General features: G+C 34.0%; 1 protein-coding gene across 1 annotated transcript; it reads right to left on the bottom strand.

The window, feature by feature from the left end:
- Positions 1-22,163, bottom strand: LOC121262178 (ankyrin repeat-containing protein ITN1-like). Its single transcript, XM_041164580.1, has 4 exons — positions 21,577-22,163; positions 21,201-21,353; positions 20,614-20,784; positions 1-188 (listed from the first exon to the last, which is right to left on the bottom strand). Exons 1-4 carry the CDS (start codon positions 22,094-22,096, stop codon positions 1-3), a joined length of 1,032 nt encoding a protein of 343 aa, XP_041020514.1. The 5' UTR covers positions 22,097-22,163.
- Between the last annotated feature and the right edge of the window lie 353 nt (positions 22,164-22,516).

Genomic DNA, 22,516 nt, shown 5'->3' with positions numbered 1-22,516 from the left:
TTACGCGAGTTGCTTGCCTGGATTTATTGTAGATGTTTCAGGGTTCTCTTCAGCGGTCTGTACTTCAACATGTAATCCCATTGTTATTTCAGGGTTCTCTTCAGTATGTTCTTCAACATGTAATCCCATTGCAATTTCAGGGTTCTCTTTTGCGGTCTGTACTTGATCTATTCCCATTGCGTGTCGTACTTGAGGAGAAAAAAGAGGTTCAATCAGTAGCGCATGCGCATATATATATGGCAAATGAATCAAAAGAACATAAAACTGCATGCATGCCCTCCTCAACATGAAAGCAGGTTTGATAAAAGTTGATCCTAGCTAGGGCCGTTGTATTTTTTGAATTTACATAAATAGTTTGAGTTTTATATATATACACTTATACATAACTATATATAAAAAATCTTCACAACCTCCTTACACTCCACACTCCACATTTTTTTTTTAATTTTTATTTTTTTTTCTTTTATTAAATATTTATTATATGAATAATGAATAGAAAATTTTAAATAATTTTAAAAAAATAAACTCAAAAAAAATTTTAAAAAAATGTGGAGTGTGGAGTGTGGTGGAGGTTGTGTAGCAAAACTCAACTATATATATATATATATATGCTCATGAGACTCGTACGTGTATATTCGTAGGAACTTAAACCACATTTATCTGTACATCAGAAATAGTACAATTCCCTCTTAAAATTTTAAATTAATATTAAATTAAGATGTGATTGTAATTCCAACTTATACAAGTTAAGCATAGTTTAAAATGAGTTTGACTCATTTAATAAAGGACAATGCTAGTGCCATCGAGAAAGGTGATCCGGCCTGCATTGTACCAATAGTACAAATTACACTTTTCTTCTCTTTTTATTTTTTTTCAAATATTTTTTAAACTCATTAAAACATTTAAAAAAAATCATAAATTCATTCAAAACACTTAAAAAAAAAAAAAAAAACACTTGAGATCCATTGCTTCTCTGAGAGAAGCATTTTCCTTTAATAAAATGTTTGAAGTCGACTCAAGTTTTTACAGTACTTAAGCTCGGGCTGTTCATGAATAGCTGTGTTCATTTACAACCCCAGTTGCTCCGCTGCACTCTCTGCTAATTAAGCAGATGTAAACTATAAGAAAAATAATTACCAGTCAAGAAAAGGTAAAAGAAAAATGAGTTACGTACAAAATATAAAGAAATTCCAAAACAATCGATAGAAGTCGTTGCATGTTCTGTAGTTCTCAGGATAATTATTTGGATTCCTTTCGTAGGCGGGAAGTCTTCCTATCGGTTGCATAGAGCGCTGGAAAAAATGATCATCTGGTTCCATCACGGCCTTGTGCTTATCAATATATATGCCTTTCAAAGTAACAACAACGGATAAGATGAACGATTATTATCCGACATTGATGTCACGCAAGCCAAAAAATCATGCTATCCCACCAGATCGAGAAATCCGATAATTCAGTACGGAATGGATAATAATAATCATGTACAACAAAAAAGAAATGCTACTCATGCATCCTCCCCAGACTACACATGTCATTTGTCATTTTGTTTTTTTATTTGAAAATACATATTTACACGTTAATATATTTTTTTTTATAGACGGTACACATCAATATATATGTTTAAATAAAAAGATAAAAATGATAAATCACGTATTGGTGTATGGTGTAAAAAATAATAATTAGAATTTTTCACAATAGGATTTTTCACAACAAAAACATATATTATTGTAAGCTAGCATATATATGTACATATATATAATAAATGTTTTAATTATAAAAAAGTTAAAAAAAATAAATCTACAAATCAACGTAATTTAATACAGTATATTAAATGGTAAAATTATTTTTTATTATGAAATAAATCTAATGTATAATATGAAAGCACATTATTTTGTGATTTTATTTATATAAAATCTTATATATATATGTATATATAATGCAATGCCGACATTAATTATAAAAAGGAGAGGAAAATAAATTCAAAGAGGTAATATTTGTCTTGGTGATATGTAGTACGTACACTTATAAATGATTCGTTGGAAAAATCCAAGGCGGGTGCCGCTTGGGAAAGCTGAAGGCTTGTCCGCTAGTAGATGGAGAGGTTTGATTCCATCCTGATCGACTGCGTTTACCAGTACTTTCCCGTACAACTCAATTATTCGCAATGCCAAATCTGTCGATATGTGAAAACGAAGCATTAATTCGATCTTTACCCATCTTAATTAATGTAATATTTATCATACACAAAAAAAGAAAACAAAGATACAATAATAATATTACTCACCCAAATGGTCTCCAGAAATGGCGCGGTGAAGAATCGTGTCACCACGTGATTTCCTGGAATAACTGTAGCCCTCTTTAGAGGGACACAAATCGTAGAGACGTTGGAAGGCTTGTTTTTTGCCGAACAACACTGCCGTGTAAAGAGGAGTCTCTCCCTCATTGTTACGTTCTCCGATTAATGAAGAATAACCATTTGCTATACACTTACACATGGCCTCATTCCCCATTAGTGCAGCAATATGGAGAGCGGTGTTCCCTCTCTCGTTTTTAGTCCCGAGTAGCATTTCGGGATTTGGTAATTGATTGGAGATGATGATATCTTTGAGTTTTCGGACCGTCTCCACTTGACCGTCGGAGACAGCTAGGTGTAACAGTGTGTCCTTCAACCTGGTGATCCCGGCCACCAGAGACATTGGGTTTTCCGTACATATATCGACGACTTCATCCCATCTCCCTTTCATGGCCTTATCGAACAATACGTTCCCCAATTCTGGATTCCTTAGATCATCTGTCATCGTTGGATCCATTGTTGCTGTCCTTTCCAATTCTAGGTATAAGATTACTATTCTAGTGCTTGGATGAAGATAGGAAGCCAGACAAAATTTAGATATATGGATATATGGCATGCAGCCGATGACACTACTAGTGCTGGTGGGTACTGTGTGTTGATTTATACTCGAGAAACCAAATCCTGTGCCGTTCACACTTTCAAACCAGCACTTTGTTTGATATGTAAATAAAAAGGAAACATACTTCTAAAAAGAAAGATTATTCAATGGATGCATGGGAAGTGGATTAATAAATTATATTTACAATCATAGAGTTCATAAACGTTGCACACTCTTTTAAATAAAGTGAATAAATATGGGATCCATATAAAAAATTAATGTTTTATATGTAAATCCCACTCTTTTTCAAAATGAGTGCATAACACTTGTAAATCAGCCCAAGACAATATCTAACATTACTGTTAACAATATTTATTGAACATTTAAGCCTCATTTGGATAATAAGATGAGATGGAAAATCTATTAATAATAGTGAAATGGTTTGTGAAATTGTAAATAATAATGAAATGGTTTGAGTTGAGATGTTTTCTTAGGTTTTGGAAAATGAGAGAAAATTTTGAATAAAAATATTATAAAGTTAAAAAATATTGTTACAATATAATTTGTTAATGTTATATTTGTTTTTTATTTGAAAAAATTGAATTGTTTACTATGTTTTGTTTGAAAGTTTGAAAAAGTTATAAATTTGTAATAATTAGATGAAAAAGTTAAAAATTTAAAATTGAAAAGTATTTGTGTTTGGAGAAATGATATTTGTAGTAATAGAGTACTGCGCAAGTACCGCACTCATTTTGAAAAAAATGAAATACTTTAGACACAAAGGAATTATACAAAAGTATATCAACAAACTGATATGGTTTGATGCGATACGTAAGATCGTAAAGATATTTTTATTCTAAACTAGATCTAACGGATCCCATGAAACCACATCAGTAATTTGTAGGTTTACTTTGTGTAATCTCTTTATATATATATCAATTCTCTTAAAAAAATGAATAAATATGAAACACATATGAAAAAATTAAATTTTAATAGTGAATTCCACTCATTTTCAAAATGAGTGCGCATCCATTTAACAACTTGTAATTGTCTCTAGCACTAATCGTTTGTTTAAGTGATGTTTAGGAAGAAAATGAGATGAAATCAGTTAAGAGAGGTTCTCAAATGAGGTTTTAATGTTGTCCAAAAAATTTATGTCGATAATATATAATAAATATTATAAGATCCATAACTAATAAATAAGTTTATCGGACGACATAAACCAACCATTGTTAACGAATCAAATGCATCACAAAGTAAAAAATACCATGTCGGACATGACACAACAATTTTTACAATTGTTTTTTATAATCTCATATATTTTAAATTATTGAAGAGTATTTCCGTACAATTATAATACTTTCATAGCTCTATTTTTAAAAAAAATAAAAAATCTCTTCCATTTAAACAATTTATCAAAAAAAAAAAAAAAATTAAATGGTTGTCATAATTTATCTCTATGAGATAGCTAGGTCCCGCAAGACGTGGAGCTCCAAGCAAGGTATGTTCCAAGTTGCTTTTCACACTACTGTACGTAATTCTAGCTTTCTTTCCCTAAACAAAAGAACGATAGTCTCACTTTTAAAAAAGAAAAAGGGAAGGATATATATCATGCATGTTTCATGCATGGCTTTTTTTATTAATTGACAAATTAAGCATCACATTTTCAACACAACACTAGTACCAAAGGGGGCAGCTTATTGTTTCTCATTAACATATATACTTTAGTTTTTCATCCTTTTTTTTTTAAATTATTTTTTGTTGTAGCTCATTTTCTACTTTCTGGAAAACGTCTTCTACTTCATCGATAGAACATGTCATAAGAAAGGAAAATGCTATTTAAATTGAGAATAGATAGATCTTTTTTTAATTTTTTTTATTTAATAATTGAAGAAGTGATTATTAATAAATTGAATTTTTTCATAAAAATAATTATAAAATAAAATAAAATTACATTTACATTTACATTTGTCGGTGGAATGCAAGAACACCATTCTCATTTTTTCTCATTGTCCCAAAAACGAAAGGCGTTATGTATTCTATACGTCTCATGATCAGTCGCGTCTCGACATTCTATTTCTTGGAAGCCAATCATATCAACCTCGAATCTGATAACTTTTACTTCTATTTTTACACTGTTTCCGTTGCATTTACATAAACCAAACAACAATTATATATATGGATACGTGGTTTTCAAGTGAATATCAAAATTGATAATTTGAGGGTGATTATAAACTAGGCGCATGATAGGTTGATCAAGAGCATTTGTATATTTTTTCTTTCCTTTTTTTAACAGAATAAGCAAATTATTATTGCCAAAATTCATGACTTACAATCCATTGAATATATATTAAATAACTAAATTTATCACTATCTATCAATTTATATCTTTAAAAAATAATTTGTGATGTGACAAGACCTGTCTCGAAATTTGAAATTAATGTAAAAAATTAAATTGGTCCCTTTATAATATATATTAATACTTCTATTTATGTATGGGCAATTCTCCTTTTAATAAGCGGACTTATCACGTGAAATGCTTAATTAATTGAATAAAATATAGAGTTAGAATTTAAAATTCAGACCTTTATTCTGATGTAAAAATATCACTCGTCTAAAAGATTTGAATAGATAGAAAAAGTATTTTAATATACTCATTATTAAATTAAATTAAAAATATGATATCACTACTTGTTACTAAATTAAAAATATCCCCCGGTTTAATATTAAATACTTAAATATACTTAAATTTACTAAATGTGGTGAGGTTTTGTTTGGATAATGAGTTGATATTAATTCATCTCATCTAATTATTACAATCTTTTCAAACTTTTAAATAAAATATAATAAATAATTTAACTTTTTCAAATCTCAAAATAAAAATAATATTAAAAAATAATATTTTAACAATATTTTATTCAACTTTAAACTTTTACGATCTCATCTCTTTTTAACTCAACTCACTATCTAAATCTTTTTTTAAGCCGATCTCCCCTGTCATTGGCCCAGCACGATTTTTTATTTTTGAGAGAGGCCGAGTAAGACTTGATTATTTTCCAACTGGTTTTTTCATACCGTAAGTAATTCAAGATTTTCTTTTTAAACAAATGAACTATAATCTCACTTTCATTTGGGAAATACAATGAGATAAAAAATCTCTAAATAGTAATAAAATTATTTGTGAATAATACCAAATAAATCATCCATAAAAAATTCTAGGGCCCTTCACAGGAAGAAAACTGTTGAAGAAAAAGCATTACATGTATTCGATGCGAAGCTATTTAAAAGGTGATGCTACAGTCACATGGGAGCATTTTACGGGGCCACACGCAAAATTTTTCTTTTGCATGTGCGGCCCGTAAAATACCCCTCAAATATTTATCATTTGCATTATTAAAAGATGTCTATGCACACTCAACCTAATAAAAGTAAAATACTAAAAGCAAAAAGGTAAAAATATGTTACAACAAAATATATATGCTCTCATCAATGTAATGAAAATGGAATAATAACAAAGTAAAAGACCTAGAAGATTCTTGTGTACTCGAGAATACAAGAACACTACAACACAATTTGTTTTTGTGAAAGAGAAAACGTCACAAAAAATTATCAAAACGTCACTAAAGATATTTGGTGACAGTTTGAAACCGTCACTATGACTGTCACCTAATGTGCATCACAGAAAATAATTGGTGACGGTTTATTGTTGAACTGTCACTAAAGTAACGTTCGAACGTTTCATTTTTTTGTGATGGTTGAGATCTGTCACAGAAAATAACGTTCGGATGTCCAATTGAACGTTCCAACGGCAACCCGATCGATTGCGTTCAAATGACAGAAGTTGACGTTCGTTGATTCAAGTTCGAACATATCATATTTACGTTCGAATGTTTATGCGTCCGAACGTTAATTGCAATAAACGTTCGAACGTTAACTGACCAATGTTCAAACGTAACGGGTTTATCGTTCGGACGTTATTTCGAATGTTAACGAATAAGCGTTCAAACGCAAGTGGTATGTTTGGAGGTTTGTTCGAACGTTCATCGTTTAATCATTTGAATGTTTTTTTCATTTGAGGGTGAGTACGTTCGAACGTTGAGGCCTACGTTCGAATGTTACAATATAATTTTGTGTATTCACGTTCGAATGTTGGTTCGAATATGAACCAATGTTCGAACTTTTTTAATTTATATTCAAACGTACAGATCAGAAATACTAATTTCATAAAATTTAAAAACATACCAATTGTATCATATTACACACCATCAATTAACAACTAACAATGCCTTATAAAATTTCAAAATTAGATATTAAATTTAGTTATATACCCTGATAAAATTGATAAAATTCATTTCTACTTCTTTCCTCGCCCATCGCAATTCTATTACAATGACGTAACATGCTTCATTTGTACCATCATCTCCCGCTACACTTGCTCTTGGACTTCAATGTGTATTCTTTCCTCCTGATCTCTCTGTTGGTCCTGCAAACGTATCTCTAAATGAGACTGTCCCTCTAAAAGAGACTCTAACTCTTGCTGTTTCGACTTTATATACTCATTCTCACGCCGTGCAGCTTCTAAATCTTTGGTAAGATTAATAATTTGTGAAGTCGATGAGGTTAAGGAGAATGAACATCTATGCTTGAAAGATCGTCCCAAACCTCTTGCCATACTAGACTGCGGCCCAAGCACTTGCATGAATATGTCTATGTCATTAGGAGAGGATTCCCCAGAAGCTGACTGCATCTCCATTATTTTTTATCTGCAATTTGAAAGAAAACACATCGTTAATAAGTAACGTATTAAAAGAAATAGAAATAAAAAATAAATTATTCACGTGTTGCATAATTTATTTAACAAAATTAACACTGCTTACATAATTATCTACAGCGGCAAGATCCATCCACTCACTACGCTCATTAGTGTAAGTAGCAGTATAAACATGAATGAGGGAAAAGTTTTTAAGATCATCACGTTTCTAACAAAGCGACATTAGCAATCTTAAAAAGATAATTTTAGTACTTACATAAAAGAATATCAGAAAAATAAATGAATTCTATAATTTTTTTTAATTACCATTTTTTCAGTAAGACGGTTGAATGACATTGAACCGACATGATGGTGGATAATCAGAGCGGATCTATTCTGTGCATTTATAAAACTCAAGTGCTACAAAATTAATTAGGAATGTTAATTATAATATATATATATATATATATATATAATATAGAACGAATATAAATGTAAATAATTAAAGGATATAAATATAAAATACTTGATAATCTAGAGATGCGAAAAGATCACAATACTTTCTCCAATCATCTAACTTCATCTGCTGGAAAGGAGATTGCGCAGTCTCTTCTAACTTCTCAAACTTCTTGAAGTAGTCATGACATCGTCCTTTGTGACGTCGAAATAGTGTAGTCATCAACCCATTCATGGTTCTCAAATCCTCGCTACGGCCAAAGTTGAAGTAGAATTCATCTTAATAAGTGAATCAGGTAAAAAATATGATATATAAATCTAGGTGAAAAAAATGTACTCTCAAAATAAACTCACTAGTACACGACTTTGAGCTCCTTAATCTCATTCGGAACATCTCGCCATGAGTGCACATAAAATGGAGCATAAGCTCGAACTACTGTGCCAATATAGCAGTGGAACTATCAGGAATGGTGATCTTGAATTTTTCATACCTTCTATTTTTCTCAAGAGAGATGCCACGTGTATAGTCACGACCGCGACGTACAGATGCATCAACTATATGATATTAGTATAATTATAGTTATATAGTTATTGAGACAAAAGTATTAACTATATAATTAATTATCAACCACAATATTTCCTTACTGGTAGGTGTTGATTGGCTGTTTTTTTCTTGCGTGTTAACCTAATCTTCAGGAACAGATTCCCTGGGTGGAGAGTCCTCAATAGGTTCAAGATTTGGACTTGGAGGAGGCACATTTCTTCATTATCGTTTTGGCGGCATCGTTGAAAATGATTAATTATATTAAAAAAAATTAATTAAAAGAAATTATGAAAAGTATAATATTTTATAGTCACATATATGGATAAAATATTTAATACTTTTATTCTTCATATTCGGATGTATTTTCCATGCATGTTTCAAAATCTCCCTCAATAATATCTTCATCATCATCATCAACCTCTTCTTTGTCCTCCTTATCCACCTCTTGCATGGATTCTGATTCGTCTTTATTTTCTGACTCTTCTTCTTCTTCTTCCTCCTCACTTACTTGAATTAAATGATCATTTAATATGGACGGATTGAGATGGACGGGTGGGACATCACTCTACACAAGGGGAGCAACTCGAGTGCACCGAGGTCAACAAACAAGTTAATACCCTCTCCATCTTCCTAGTATGCCTCTATAATCGGAGTGTCATCTTCATCTCCACTATTCTCGTAATCTGCACTCGTTCTTGCTTGAGATTTATTTTGAGGGATAAGTTTTTATTCGACTCGCCAAGTTATCTCTCCACTATCTTCATCAGCGTTTTTCATTGGATCAATCAAGTAATAGACTTGGGTAACTTGACAAGCCAATACGAAATGATCATTTTCATAATAGACTTGGATGATTGACCAATACATCTGCTGACTGTTCATATGGCTCACCATGCAGCATGTAACGCCTCGTCCCCGAGGGTCCTGAGAGTTAACTCATGTCGCTAAAAATCATTTTCCATCCACATAGTACATAATCAAATTTTTCTCTATCTCACAAACTACTCATTAATTCACATCAAATACTCCAGTATAATTAATCCAAGACAATACAAAGTCTTAATAAAAACATCAATCTCTCAACAATTCATATCATCAGAACGCAACAAACTTATTGAATAACAAAATCCTCAATACTCATGCAAACCTCCAATGCTTAAACCACTATTCTTAACTCTTCTTACCTATGCTCTATATTCTTGATCCTCAACTGGAAATATTCAAATCATCTGAAAATATTGGAGATAAGAGGGGGTGAGTTATCAACAACTCAGTAAGTAGAGAACATATACTAGCGTGCAAGCATGAGCCTTTTCAGAAAGTTCAGTATGCAGAAACAAAACATTATATTTTTATATGCAGATCTCAGAAATGTGTTATCAGAAAATCAGAGCGACTTTTCAGACTTTTTAGACTCAAAAATTAACTGTTCATATTTAAAGACACTTTCCATATTCAAAGACCATTTCCATATTCAAAGACCATTTTCATATTCAACATCCAACTGTTCATATTCAAAAATCTGTTTCATAATCAAAGACCTTTTTGGCATTCAAAAACTATTTTCATATTTAAAACCAACTGTACATATTAAATATTATTTTCATATTCAAAATCGCTTTGGTATAACATAACTGAACCTCTTCATCTCATCGTATCATATCATATTGTATCATATCATATACCATGTTTAACCCCCGTGATAGGGTTGTGCTATCCCCGGTGGCCAAACCAGGGAATATCATATGGTGAACTTCCCCTTTTTCAATCCCGGAGCCCCGTGTGTGCACATAGGAAAAAATACGTAGAAAGACCACTTTGTTTCCAAAGTGGGTGCACTCATATCATATCATATCATATCATATCATGGTGATACCAACCATATCACGTGAACCAGTATCATCATATCAAAGCCATATTCAGAATTAGATCCAGAACAGATAAGTATGCCAAAGGTTTATCATATCCATATCATATTAAAACACGTGCGAAACATATTCATATCCTTTCCATTTGATCAAAAACATATCCAAATCATTTCATATCACATGTATAAAAAAAAATATCTCAATGATATCATATTCGCTCTTTTGTATATTTCAGAAACATGTCAAATATTGCTCATGTCTACACAATGCATGTCAGAAAAATATTTTCTCTTTTCCGTACAGATTTCATGAGTGATGCAAATAAACGACCGACGTTGGTTTTTCTCAAGTTTTCATTTCATCACAAAATATGCAAAGTTTTCAGAAGGTCAACCTCAGTCTCAATAATTCGTATAAAACCTAGCATAGGAACCCCGCTTACCTGGAATTCTTAGTTTTTTCAGAATTTTCCTCAAAAAGTCGAGTCGACTATAAATCGTCACCTATAAAATAATCACGTAATTTCCGTAAGTTTCCAATCAATCACATATTTCGATATTTAAGCCTAAACTTCTAAAATAACCTATTTTAATTCCTCAAAACTTAAAACCTTCATAATTCTAAAATATATCACCACTTTCTAAAATCATCAATATCCACCGTAACCAACGTCGAACTTGAAACACTAATATTTAAACCCAAAACTGCCAATAAATCTCACATCATAAACCAATCACACAAACAACTCCATAATCCAATCCAACCGACCCCCTTACTCCTCGGACTTAGTTCGGCATAACCAACCAATTCACAGTAAATATGAGTTAGCGCAGAATATATTTTAATCTCAAAAGTTCTTTGACAAAATACTTACAATGCTATAATATAATTTTTGAAAGATCACGGAGGTGCTAGAAGTGGTGGCACCGCAACAGAACAGTGCAAAATGCATTGTGGTCGTGGGTCTCAAATACCTATTTTTGAACGGAGACAAACCAAGACCCGAAATTGATAGGGTAGGGCTTAGGGATGTCGGTGAAGCTAGTGGTGGTGGTGGTTTGTTGTGAGTGGCGGCGTAGGAGGCAGTTTTAAGCAAAAAATGTCCAAAACGGAAATGGAGTTGGATGTGCTTCACTGGTGGCGGATCGGAGCTAAGGATGGGTGCATTGAGTTGCTAAGAGGTCGAGGATGATGTGGTGAAGAAATGGTGGCCGGAGGTAGCGCGGCGGCGGCGCAATGGCGCAAGGAATGCCGCGGCTTTGAGGAGCTCGTGGTGGCTAACGGCGGCGCGAGGGAGGCTGAAACTAAAGGGAGGTGGTCGCCGAAGGGAGGGGAAGACGATGGGCTGGGCGGTGCCGGCCACGGCGGCGCGATGACGGTGGGCTGGGTGAGGAAGACGCGGACGCGGGGAGAGAGAGGAGAGCTTCCGCGGGAGAGAAGAGAGAAGGAGAGAAAAGAAAAAGGAGGAAAAGGAAAAGTAGAGGGAAAAAAATGAGGTCCAATCCTCACATTTTGGGTCACAAAAATGATCTAAAGGAAAAGATTTTAAAATCGCAATTCAATTAAAATAATTTAAACGTAATGATACAATAAAAATAAAATAATTAAATCCAACAATCAATTAATTTAAAAGAAGAACAATTTAAATGCATAACAATAATAAATATTAAGGAAACATCTCAAATTAATTTTTTCACAATTTAAAGATCATAAAATAAACCATTTAAAAATATCTGATAATTTTAAAACAAGAGATTAAATTTTTGAATTAATAAAAATAATCCTTCAATAAAAATACACTAAAATATAGGGTGTTACACAGCACCCATCGAGTATGCCCTAGATCCATACCATTCACAAATATATGACTTTCAACTTCATCCAACCTTATCGCACACAAATTTTTACACCCTCGACATGGACACTTAATGTAACCACAACTATCAGCAGAGGCCCGTGCAAAATCAATGAAGGTTCTTATTCCACGCCCATAGAGTACGCACGACAAGAAAACTGCTTATTTGTGGCTAGTTAATTCTAGCTAAATGACTATTTACAGCCAAAATGAGTCCGTTTTGGTCACAAATGGTCTTTCCGCCGCAATTAAATATCCACAAAGCCCTTTTTCTTGTAGTGACGTAATCATTTCCAAGTCTATCGCTCAGACGCATCCAACTTTTGTCTATTTCTAAAAACATCTATCTATTAATAACAAGTACATAGAAAATTCACATGCATGTCATGCTCCGATTCTCATTGTTTTTTTTATAAGGTAGTTGGTCTTATCCCATTCGAGATTATATCACAAATATCGTCACTCTACTAGAGGGATTGTGACCATACGAACTGTATACCCGAAGAACAGCAGAGAAAGACACTGAAACTTCATATTAAACGTGGAGAGTAGGAGTAACAAAATTATGCAATACAGATAATATAATCTCAAACTGTTCACACTGGACAATTCAGGAATTAGTGGACATATAAATGTATACTAATTCCCAAACGGATTTAAGGTTATTTATGCAATGTCACACCTTATCTATAAAAAAACACTACAAAAAATATCCCCATGTTGTTTGCATTAACAATGTCAAACAAATAATAACGCATGTTATATTGTTAAACTAGAGAGAGATTAAAGAATATGTTTACAAGTTTCCTATCATGAGTAGATAACGAGGAAGAATGATCTTAAAAAAATGTCTAAATTTTAGTCTAATTACTTAACTGTCATAAACTCTCAAGGTCAGAGAGATTACGACAGTCAAGCAATTAGACTAAAATTTAGTCAATCATTTACTATTATTATTCCTAAATAATAATTTTAATTGTTATTATATATCTTAGGATATTGTTAATTGATACCTATATAATTTTAATTGTTATAATCAGGCCTTGGACTATTTTAATAGCATGAACTACTCGTTTCATGGATGACATCCTCCTACTGAATTAGCTATTATGGTTGTTGAGGTAAATACAACTTATCTAAATCAACATCAATGGTATGCTGACAGTGGTGCTAATATTCATGTTACCTCCAATATTGCTAATCTTGCGACCTCTCAACCTTATGAAGGTGATGACTCCGTAGGCGTAGGTAACGGGACAGGTTTGACCATATCTCGCACTGGCAATTCTTCCATTAAAACTTATTCTTCCACGCTTGTTTTAAATAATGTTACTTATTGTCCTCAAGCTTCCGCCCACTCCTCTCCATCAATAAATTCTGTAAAGATAATAATGTTCTCTTTGAGCTCACTGGTTCTAATTTTTTGGTGAAGGACATCCTAACGGGGGACATGCTCTTGACGGGGCCAAGTGATAATGGATTGTACTCGATCAACCTTCGTCAACTATCTTCATCGAAATATCATGCTCTTACAATAACTGTTGGCTTCAAGGCTCCTACCTCCACTTGACATTGTCGTTTGGGACATCCTTCCACAGTAATTCTTCATCGTGTCATTTCTAATTTTTCTCTTCCAGTTAGTGATTCAATAAATAAACAGTGCATTTGTGTGTCTTGTCAACTAGGCAAGTCTAAAGAGAATCGACTTCTCCTCTTGAAATAATTCATTCCGATGTTTGGTCTACTTTCACTCCTTCTTTGAGTGGTTGTTGTTATTATGTAATTTTCATTGATGACTTTACTCAGTTTTGTTAGATGTTTCCTATTTCAAATAACTCTAATGTTTATTCTACATTTGTTAAATTCAAGCTTTTAGTGGAAAAACAATTTAATTTCACCATTAAACAATTTCAAAGTGATAATTGTGGTGAATATTGTTCTACCATTTTTATGCAATTTTTGAGTGCACATGGAATTTTTCATCGCCTCTCACATCCTCATACCTCTCAACAAAATGACCTCGCCGAGAGGAAACATCGTCATATTATGGACACGGGACTTACTCTTCTCGCTCAATCCGGCTTACCTAAGAAATTTTGGGTTAATGCTTTCCTAACCGTTATTTTTATAATTAATCGATTACCTACCAAGGTTCTTGATTATTTATCACCCTATGAAAGTCTTTATCATCTTGCTCTCGACTTCACATATTTTCGAGCATTTGGCAGTCAATGTTTTCCCTGTCCTCGTCTTTACTCAAATGATAAATTGTCATATCGTAGCACGCCTTGTATTTTCATAGGTTATTATTCTAATCACAAAGGCTTTCGATGCTTTAACCCTTCCTCCTGACATGTCTATATATCTTGGAATGTGATCTTTGACGAAGGGAAATTTCCTGCTCATGTACAATCCATACTCACCAACCCTGTCAGTTGCATGCACTCCTCAGGTAATTCTCACGGTTTGCTCTTCACTCCTCCCTCACATATTTTCACTCCTTCCCCTGTTTCCTCTATTACTCACGAGCCTTCTTCCCCAAGTATTTTTCATGGTGCTATCTCACCTGACGCTCCTCTCCACTCCTCTATCACATCTCTCAATTCTAGCCAACCCGAGACCCCTGTAACCTCTCCCTTTTCCACTGCACCATTTCTTAGCCATCTCTCTGATCACCAAGACTGTGCACCCCCTGACCACCCAGACGATGTTTCTTCTACTCATATGCCTCCCTCTCATATGATCACTAGATCCCAGACTGGTCATCTTAAGCCTTGTAGCTTTCCTAATTTTAAGTTATATTCTACTTGTCACCTTTTTCAAGCTTTGCATGCAAGTGCATTTCTAAGCCTCGTACCTATGCTCAAGCGGCATCTATACCAGAGTGGCATGCAACAATGGACAGTGAGTTTCAGGCATTATTAAAGAATGAAACCTGGACCTTATATTCTTGTCCTCTTGGTAAAAACGTGGTGCCATGCAAATGGGTATTTAAGCTCAAACGACAACCTGACGACATCATTGAACTTCACAAGGCCAAACTAGTAGATGTCCGTTATCTCCAAAGAAGTGGTATTGATTTTCATGACACATTTAGCCCGGTCATTAAACCTTCTACTGTCTGTATGGTTCTTGCGCTCGCCATTTCTTTCAACTGGGACATTCAGCAACTAGATGTCTCTAACGCTTTTCTCCATGGCATTTTAGAAGAGGAGGTCTATATGACACAACTGAAAGGCTTTAAGGATCCAGTGCATCCCCAATTTGTTTGTAAGCTTCATAAATCTTTCTATGGGTTGAAACAAGTCCCTCGAGCTTGGTTTAATCGACTATCCACTGCTCTTTTGGCTCTTGGTTTTCAAAGTTCACAAGTTGATCCCTCATTGTTTACTTATCACCTTGAGACGGTCCATGTGTTTTTATTAGTGTATGTGGATGACATTCTTGTCACCTTAAATGATCGGGCCTTCATTACTTCTCTTATTTCTAGACTGCAACTTGAGTTTGCTGTGAAGGATCTCAGCCAGTTAACGTATTTCCTGGGTATTGAAGCCGCACGCAATTCTTCTGGATTGCATCTTCGGCAAACACGGTACATTATTGTTCTATTGGATCGTGTGCAACTGCCGAAGATGTTGCAGCTTGGCTTGATCACTGTGTTGGCGTGATCACTCCGTTTCTCTTCACGTCATTCTTTAGTAGTTATCTCTTGCACTTGTATTTAAATTCTTGTAAATCTTATCTCTTGAAACAACTTTGGATATATATATGAATGAGAATACACGTCTCTGGAAAGTTAATCCAGATTAGTTTCAATTCTTTCAGTTTTCATGCGCCACGTACGTCATGTGTAGACAAAATTTCTCTAGCCAGTTGTTTTTCCTTATTTTTTATGAGTTAGAAATTAAACGCTATATGAAATCACTACTTATTCTAAAAGTTTATATTCTTGACACTTCCCTCACATACTGTGGGCTAGGCTTTCATTTAATGAGTGAACATAACAGTACATGAAATATTTAATTAAATGGAATAAAGTGTAGAATCAGTTAACGTTAAAACTCACTAGGACATTTGTTCTGATACCATGTGAAATCATCACTTGTCTAAAAAGTTTAAACTAATAGCTGGACAGTGGTAGATTTAATTATTTTTATTATATTCTTTAACACACTCAACTTGCCTTTTCATTCTTTTTTATTTTTAAGAAGAAACAAGCTGTCAGCAGTTGCAATGGCATGCACTTGCTAAAGTTATATTATATGCTGGTAGTTTTTTTTTTTTCGGCAAGAGGTTCAATACAAATGCGAAAACTCATTCTTTATCAATGATACGAAGGGACGATTTTTGTGAGACAGAACAACGTCCAGAAAGAGAAATCTAGTCCAACATTACTTTAATACATATCAGAAACGATTCTTCTTTTATTTATGGGAAAGAAAAAAGAAGACAAGAAACGTGAAATGGAAAAAGGGACATTAGAGAGTTGCCTTATAGCTTCGTCGTGGCACCTTCGTAAAGGTAGCATGTATAAGATCAAAATATAGCGGAAATTGCACTGCAGCAAAAAAAGTTACTGGCAGGCACGTCGCTGCATACACTGCAAATGCTACATACTTCAGCTTATTTTGTACCACAAAGAAATGTCCCGAGCAGAACGAAATCAAAACCGCAGCTATGGAAACAAACAGCGACGTTAAACCTATCAAAAGCTTCCTAGGCAGGTCCTTTCCGAAATCTCTCTCCTGATGTCGTGATGTTAAGATAGAGAGGAACATAACCAAGGCCGTGACCGAGAAGCAGAGTGCAACAAGTGATGAGATGGCAAAGAGGTGGAATGCGGGTTTGTTTTCCAGCGTTGGAATGCCGGTATCCTCCTTGACGCCTCCAGGCACTGTGGTGGAGGTGGCGAAGGCCACAGTGGCTATAAGTGCTGCGACGACAGAGTAGGATTGGGAGGTATTGGTTAACCACTCACCACCTTTCTTGACAAGGTTCTTGTGAGTTTTGATGAACACTTCCTCAGGGGTCTTGCCCTTGTTGTTGTAGCGGGGAACGAAGTTGGAGGGAATGGACGTAGTCACAAACTGCATGAAGCCAAGCATTTAGTATGTTTAATTTATGTGTCTTTGTCACTCTGTGTGAGTATGTGCATGTGTCTATTCGATTCTTCTATGCATGTGTACCTCATACCACTTCATCTCCCATTGCATTTGCAAGGCTTCCCCAGGAATTAGCCAAGGCTTATAGGCTGCAAGCTTTGCCGCAAGATGAAAGGCACTATTCCCTTTCTTATCCACGACACGAAACACGCTGTCTCTATTCAGGATATTTCTTTGCAGCAAGAGTTTATATACATGGGGTTGCCTGTTCTCTACTGCCAACAGCACTGCATTCTTGTTTTCTGCATTCACATCGTGTATGGCAACCGGAACCAATTCCAGAATTTTCTCCACAATTTCGGCAACACCATTTCTAGCAGCGATTAATATTGCAGTCTCGGATTCATTTTTCGTCATTATTTTCTTCCCTGCTATATATTAACGCGAAAATTTAGTACTTTAACAATAACATACAACAACATTTACGTTTGGAAACAATTTCCCTCCTATCCCATCCCATCCCATCTCATTTGCTTTACAAACATCATTCGAACACAAATACTTTCAAACTTATAATTATAAACTTTGCAAATTAATCATTATAACTTTCTCAAACTTTCAAACTTTTAAACAAAAAATAATTCAACTTTTTTAAATCTCAAAATAAAAATAATATTAAAAATTATATTCTGACAATATTAAATTTTATAATATTTTTTATTCAACTTTTTATCTCTCGTTTCTTAAACCCAATAAATACTTATAAACTCAAACTATCTAGCTAACTACTATTCATAAAATTCTCATGATTTCATTTCTCAAGCATCCCTTAACAAATCTTAGATCAAGAGACTCGTCTGAGTCCACTCATGCAGTTTGGAATTGGAAATTAGGTACAGTACTACTTACCATCCGCAAGGGACTGATCTTTATTAATACCTCCGGTCGAATTTGTTTGCTGGCTGCTAGCTTCATGCTTCCTTCCTATGCCACCGCTAATTCCTCCCACCCCTTCTTAGATTTTACAAGGAAATTAGTTTAATCCAAAAAATATATCCAATTAATATAGCTGATCAGTACGTATAAGTCTACTTAATTAAGGGAAGACGCAGAGTTGTCGCGCGCAGACTGATCAAACTGATCTTCTTGAGAGAGAGATCATGAAATGATTGTGATATGAATGGATTAACACCTGCATTATCAACTAGAACAAGCTGCAGTGGCTACTAATTACAGAACATGCATCATGATGAGGTCCTTTATAAGCAGGGAAAAAGTTGGATCTCAGGTAATTGGGAACCTAATTTGTACGCATATATATCAGAAAGAACTATATATGAGTGATCGTGGATCTTTATACCTTCTCTGTTTTCAGCCTCAGAATCATGAGCATCAAGCGCATATAATGGGTTTGTTTCCTGCAGATACTCTTTTCTTGGTGTATCTTTGGCTATATCTGACGGTTGTGAGGGCTTCTTCCCAGCGTGATAATATTCGGACATTTTAACACCCTGTAAAAGTTTGTTCATGATCTGAATTGACAGTGTGTGCTGCCGTTTCTCCTTGTATATCTTCCTTATAGTGGGGATTCCTAATCATTAACGTCGTAAATACAGACAATACTTTAAAATATAAGACATTAATAAAAATAATGCTATTTTATAAAATTATATAATATATATATTTATATTAGGTAATTATATATAGAGTAAATCTATTCATCATCTATTTTCTTATCATCTTATGATATGATATATCGTGGTATTAGATTATAGCTTCACAAGTTATATATAGAAGTGGTAATTAATTCTAAAAGGGTATGAACTGCATTAATTAATTCCAAAATCTTTGTGAACAAACCAATAGATAGAAGTAGGTAAGTTATATATAGAAGTGGTAATTAATTCTAAAAGGGTATGAACTGCATTAATTAATTCCAAAATCTTTGTGAACAAACCAATAGATAGAAGTAGGTAGTTCTACAGATCATCACACACCTCCTCCAAGAACGATCAACACTATCCTGTTTGCAAGCTTGAAAAAATTGCAGCAAACGTCATAATTAGCTGGAAAAAATCGACGGTTCCAAGCTGTTTCGTTGGTAGCGCCTTTGGATTCTTCAGAAGATAAAAGTAATTGATCATGTATCTACGTCTAGGCCTATAAATAATACAATTATGAAAAGAAAATAATTTTACAACTATCCACGCATTGTTACTTGATGTTTTACTATAGATTATCAGTTTTTTTACAATTATAAAATAGATTTGATGATGAAATAATAATATCAAAACATGTCAATTAATTTATGAGTTTTGGTTTTATAAATATTCTTTCAATAAATTGACCATTTCTCATGCCAAAATAACAAATCTCAAAAGTTACACACATAGGGGAACAACCCCTGATGCGTTAGTTCCGGGATACACCTGATATAATTATTTAACGGATTTAATGAAAAAACAAAAAAATTTAACGAAAAAATAATAAAAGTTATTATTCATAGTTAGATAGTCACTCATTATAATAGTATATATATATATATATATATATATATATATATATATATATGCTGCATTGCTTGCCTTGATTTCCTGCGTGTGTTTGAGGGTTCTCTTCATCGGTCTGTACTCCAACATTTATTCCCATCGCGAGTCGTACTTCATGAGGAGAAACAAGAGATTGGGTCAGTACTAGCGCCCATGAGCATCTATAGCTAGCAAATGAATCAAATCAACAAAAAACTGCATGCACGCGCGCCCTGATCTTGAACATGAAATATTTAAGCAGATTTGAGAAAAGTTGTTCCTTATATAGAGCTAGGGCCGTTGTATTTTAATTTTGAGTCATATTCGTAGGGATTTAAACTACATTTATCACATTAGACATACAATTCGATCCCTCTTAGATTTCTAAATATCAAATTGAGATATTTGACTATTTTAATAAAATGTTGGGGGCCGAGTCAAGTTTTTACAAGTTAATTAAGCTCGAGTTGTTCATGATCAATAACTGTGTTCATTTACAACATGACTAGCTACATTTTCCACCAAACTCTGCTAATTAAAGCCGATATATATTGTAAATTAACTATAAGAAAATTAATTACCAGTTAAGAAAAGAGAAGAAAAATGATCAGTTACATACAAAATGTAAAGAAATTCCAAAACAATCGATAGAAGTCGTTGCATGTTCTGTAGTTCTCTGGATAATTATTTGGATTCCTTTCGTAGGCGGGAAGTCTTGCTATCGGTTGCATAGAGCGCTGGAAAAAATGATCATCTGGTTCCATCACCTTGCGCTCGTCAACATACATGCCTTCCAAAGTAACAACAACGGATAAGATGGATAATTATAATCCGACATTGCACGATCATGTCATGCAAGCAAAAAAATCATGTTAAATTTACAAATTGATGTGGTTGAATGTAGTATATTATAATCCAACATTGATAATAATAAAAACCGTGTACAACAAAAACATATATTTATATATATATATATATATATATAAGAAATGTTTTAGCCATAAATTGATTTAATTTACAGAATAAATTTATAAATTGATGTACTAGCTTGATGTAATATGTCAGATTGTAAAATTATTTTTATTATAAAGAACTTGTATATATATATATATATATAATGCAATGCGGACATTAATTGAAAAAAAAAAGAAAAAGGAAAACAAATTGAAGAGGTATTAATTTGAATTGGTGATCATATGTACATACACTGATAAATGATTCGATCGAAAACTCCAAGGCGGCTGCCGCTTGGGAAAGCCGAGGGCTTGTCCGCTAGTAGATGGAGAGGTGTGATTCCATCCTCATTGACAGCGTTTACCAGTACTTCCCCATACAACTCAATTATCAGCAATGCCAAATCTGTCGACATGTAAAAAACGTACGAAGCATTACTTCCATCTCTATCCATCTTAATTAATGTAATATTTATTTATTAATTTATTTATACGAATATTTTGTCAATCTACATAAAAAGCGGTAGGTAAAGTACACCTCAGCTATTTAATTGACATTACAAAATTTAATATTCTAAAAAATAAAATCTCGTCTTATCAATTAAATAGAATTTTCTAATATTACTCACCAAAATGGTCTCCAGAAATGGCGCAGTGAAGAATCGTGTCACCACGCGTATTCCTGGAATAACTGTAACGCTCATAGAACGGACACAAATCGTAAAGACTTTGGAAAGCTTGTATTTTACCGAAGAGCACTGCCGTGAAAAGAGGAGTCTCTCCCTCATAGTTACGTTGTCCGATTAATGAAGAATCAACACTTGCTATGCACTTACACATGGCCTCATTCCCCATTAGTGCAGCGATATGGAGAGCGGTGTTCCCTCTCTCATTTTTAACCCTGAGAAGCATTTCGTGATTTGGCTGTTCAGAGATAATATATGTGAGTTTTCGGACCGTCTCCTCTTGGCCGCCGGAGACAGCTAGGTGTAACAGTGTGTCCTCCAACCTGGTGATTCCGGCCACCAGAGACCATGGGTTTTCCGTACATATATCGACGACTTCACCCCATCTCCCTTTCATGGCCTTTTCGAACAAAACGTTCCCCAATTCTGGATTCGTTAGATCATCTGTCATCGACGGATCCATTGTTCCCGATCTCCTTTCTAATTCAACGTATACGACTACTATTCTAGAGCTAGGATCAACCTAGGGAGCCCAGACAGAATTGATATATATATATATAGCATGCATGCATGCATGCAGCAGCCGATGACACTTCGGGCACCGTGCTGGTGGGGACCTTGTGTTGATTTATACTCAAGAAATTCCTGTGCCGCTCACACTTTCAAACCAGCGCTTTGTTTGATATGTAATAATACTTCCATGACGCTGTTTTACGAAAAATATCATCCATTTAAACAATTTATCAAAAACAAAAAGCATATTAAAAATGGTTGTCTTTTACCATACTCCATGAGATGAGCCCCGCAAGACTTGGATATCAAAGCAAGGTATGTTCCACGTTGCTTTTCACACCGTACGTAATTCTACCTTTTCTTTTTTTCG

Source organism: Juglans microcarpa x Juglans regia, chromosome 4S (genome assembly GCF_004785595.1).
Source record: "Juglans microcarpa x Juglans regia isolate MS1-56 chromosome 4S, Jm3101_v1.0, whole genome shotgun sequence".
NCBI classification, from domain to species: domain Eukaryota; kingdom Viridiplantae; phylum Streptophyta; class Magnoliopsida; order Fagales; family Juglandaceae; genus Juglans; species Juglans microcarpa x Juglans regia.
The sequence above is the reverse complement of the archived record's forward strand: the minus strand, read 5'-3'. Positions and strand labels throughout refer to the sequence as shown.

Coding starts and splice junctions, on each gene's coding strand:
- LOC121262178 (XM_041164580.1), bottom strand. CDS start 22,096: ATGGATCCGTCGATGACAGATGATCTAACGAATCCAGAATTGGGGAAC. Junction 20,785..21,200: donor CGATCGAATCATTTATCAGT/GTATGTACATAT, acceptor TTACTTTGGAAG/GCATGTATGTTGACGAGCGC. Junction 189..20,613: donor TTGGAATTTCTTTACATTTT/GTATGTAACTGA, acceptor TTTCTCCTCAAG/TACGACACGCAATGGGAATA.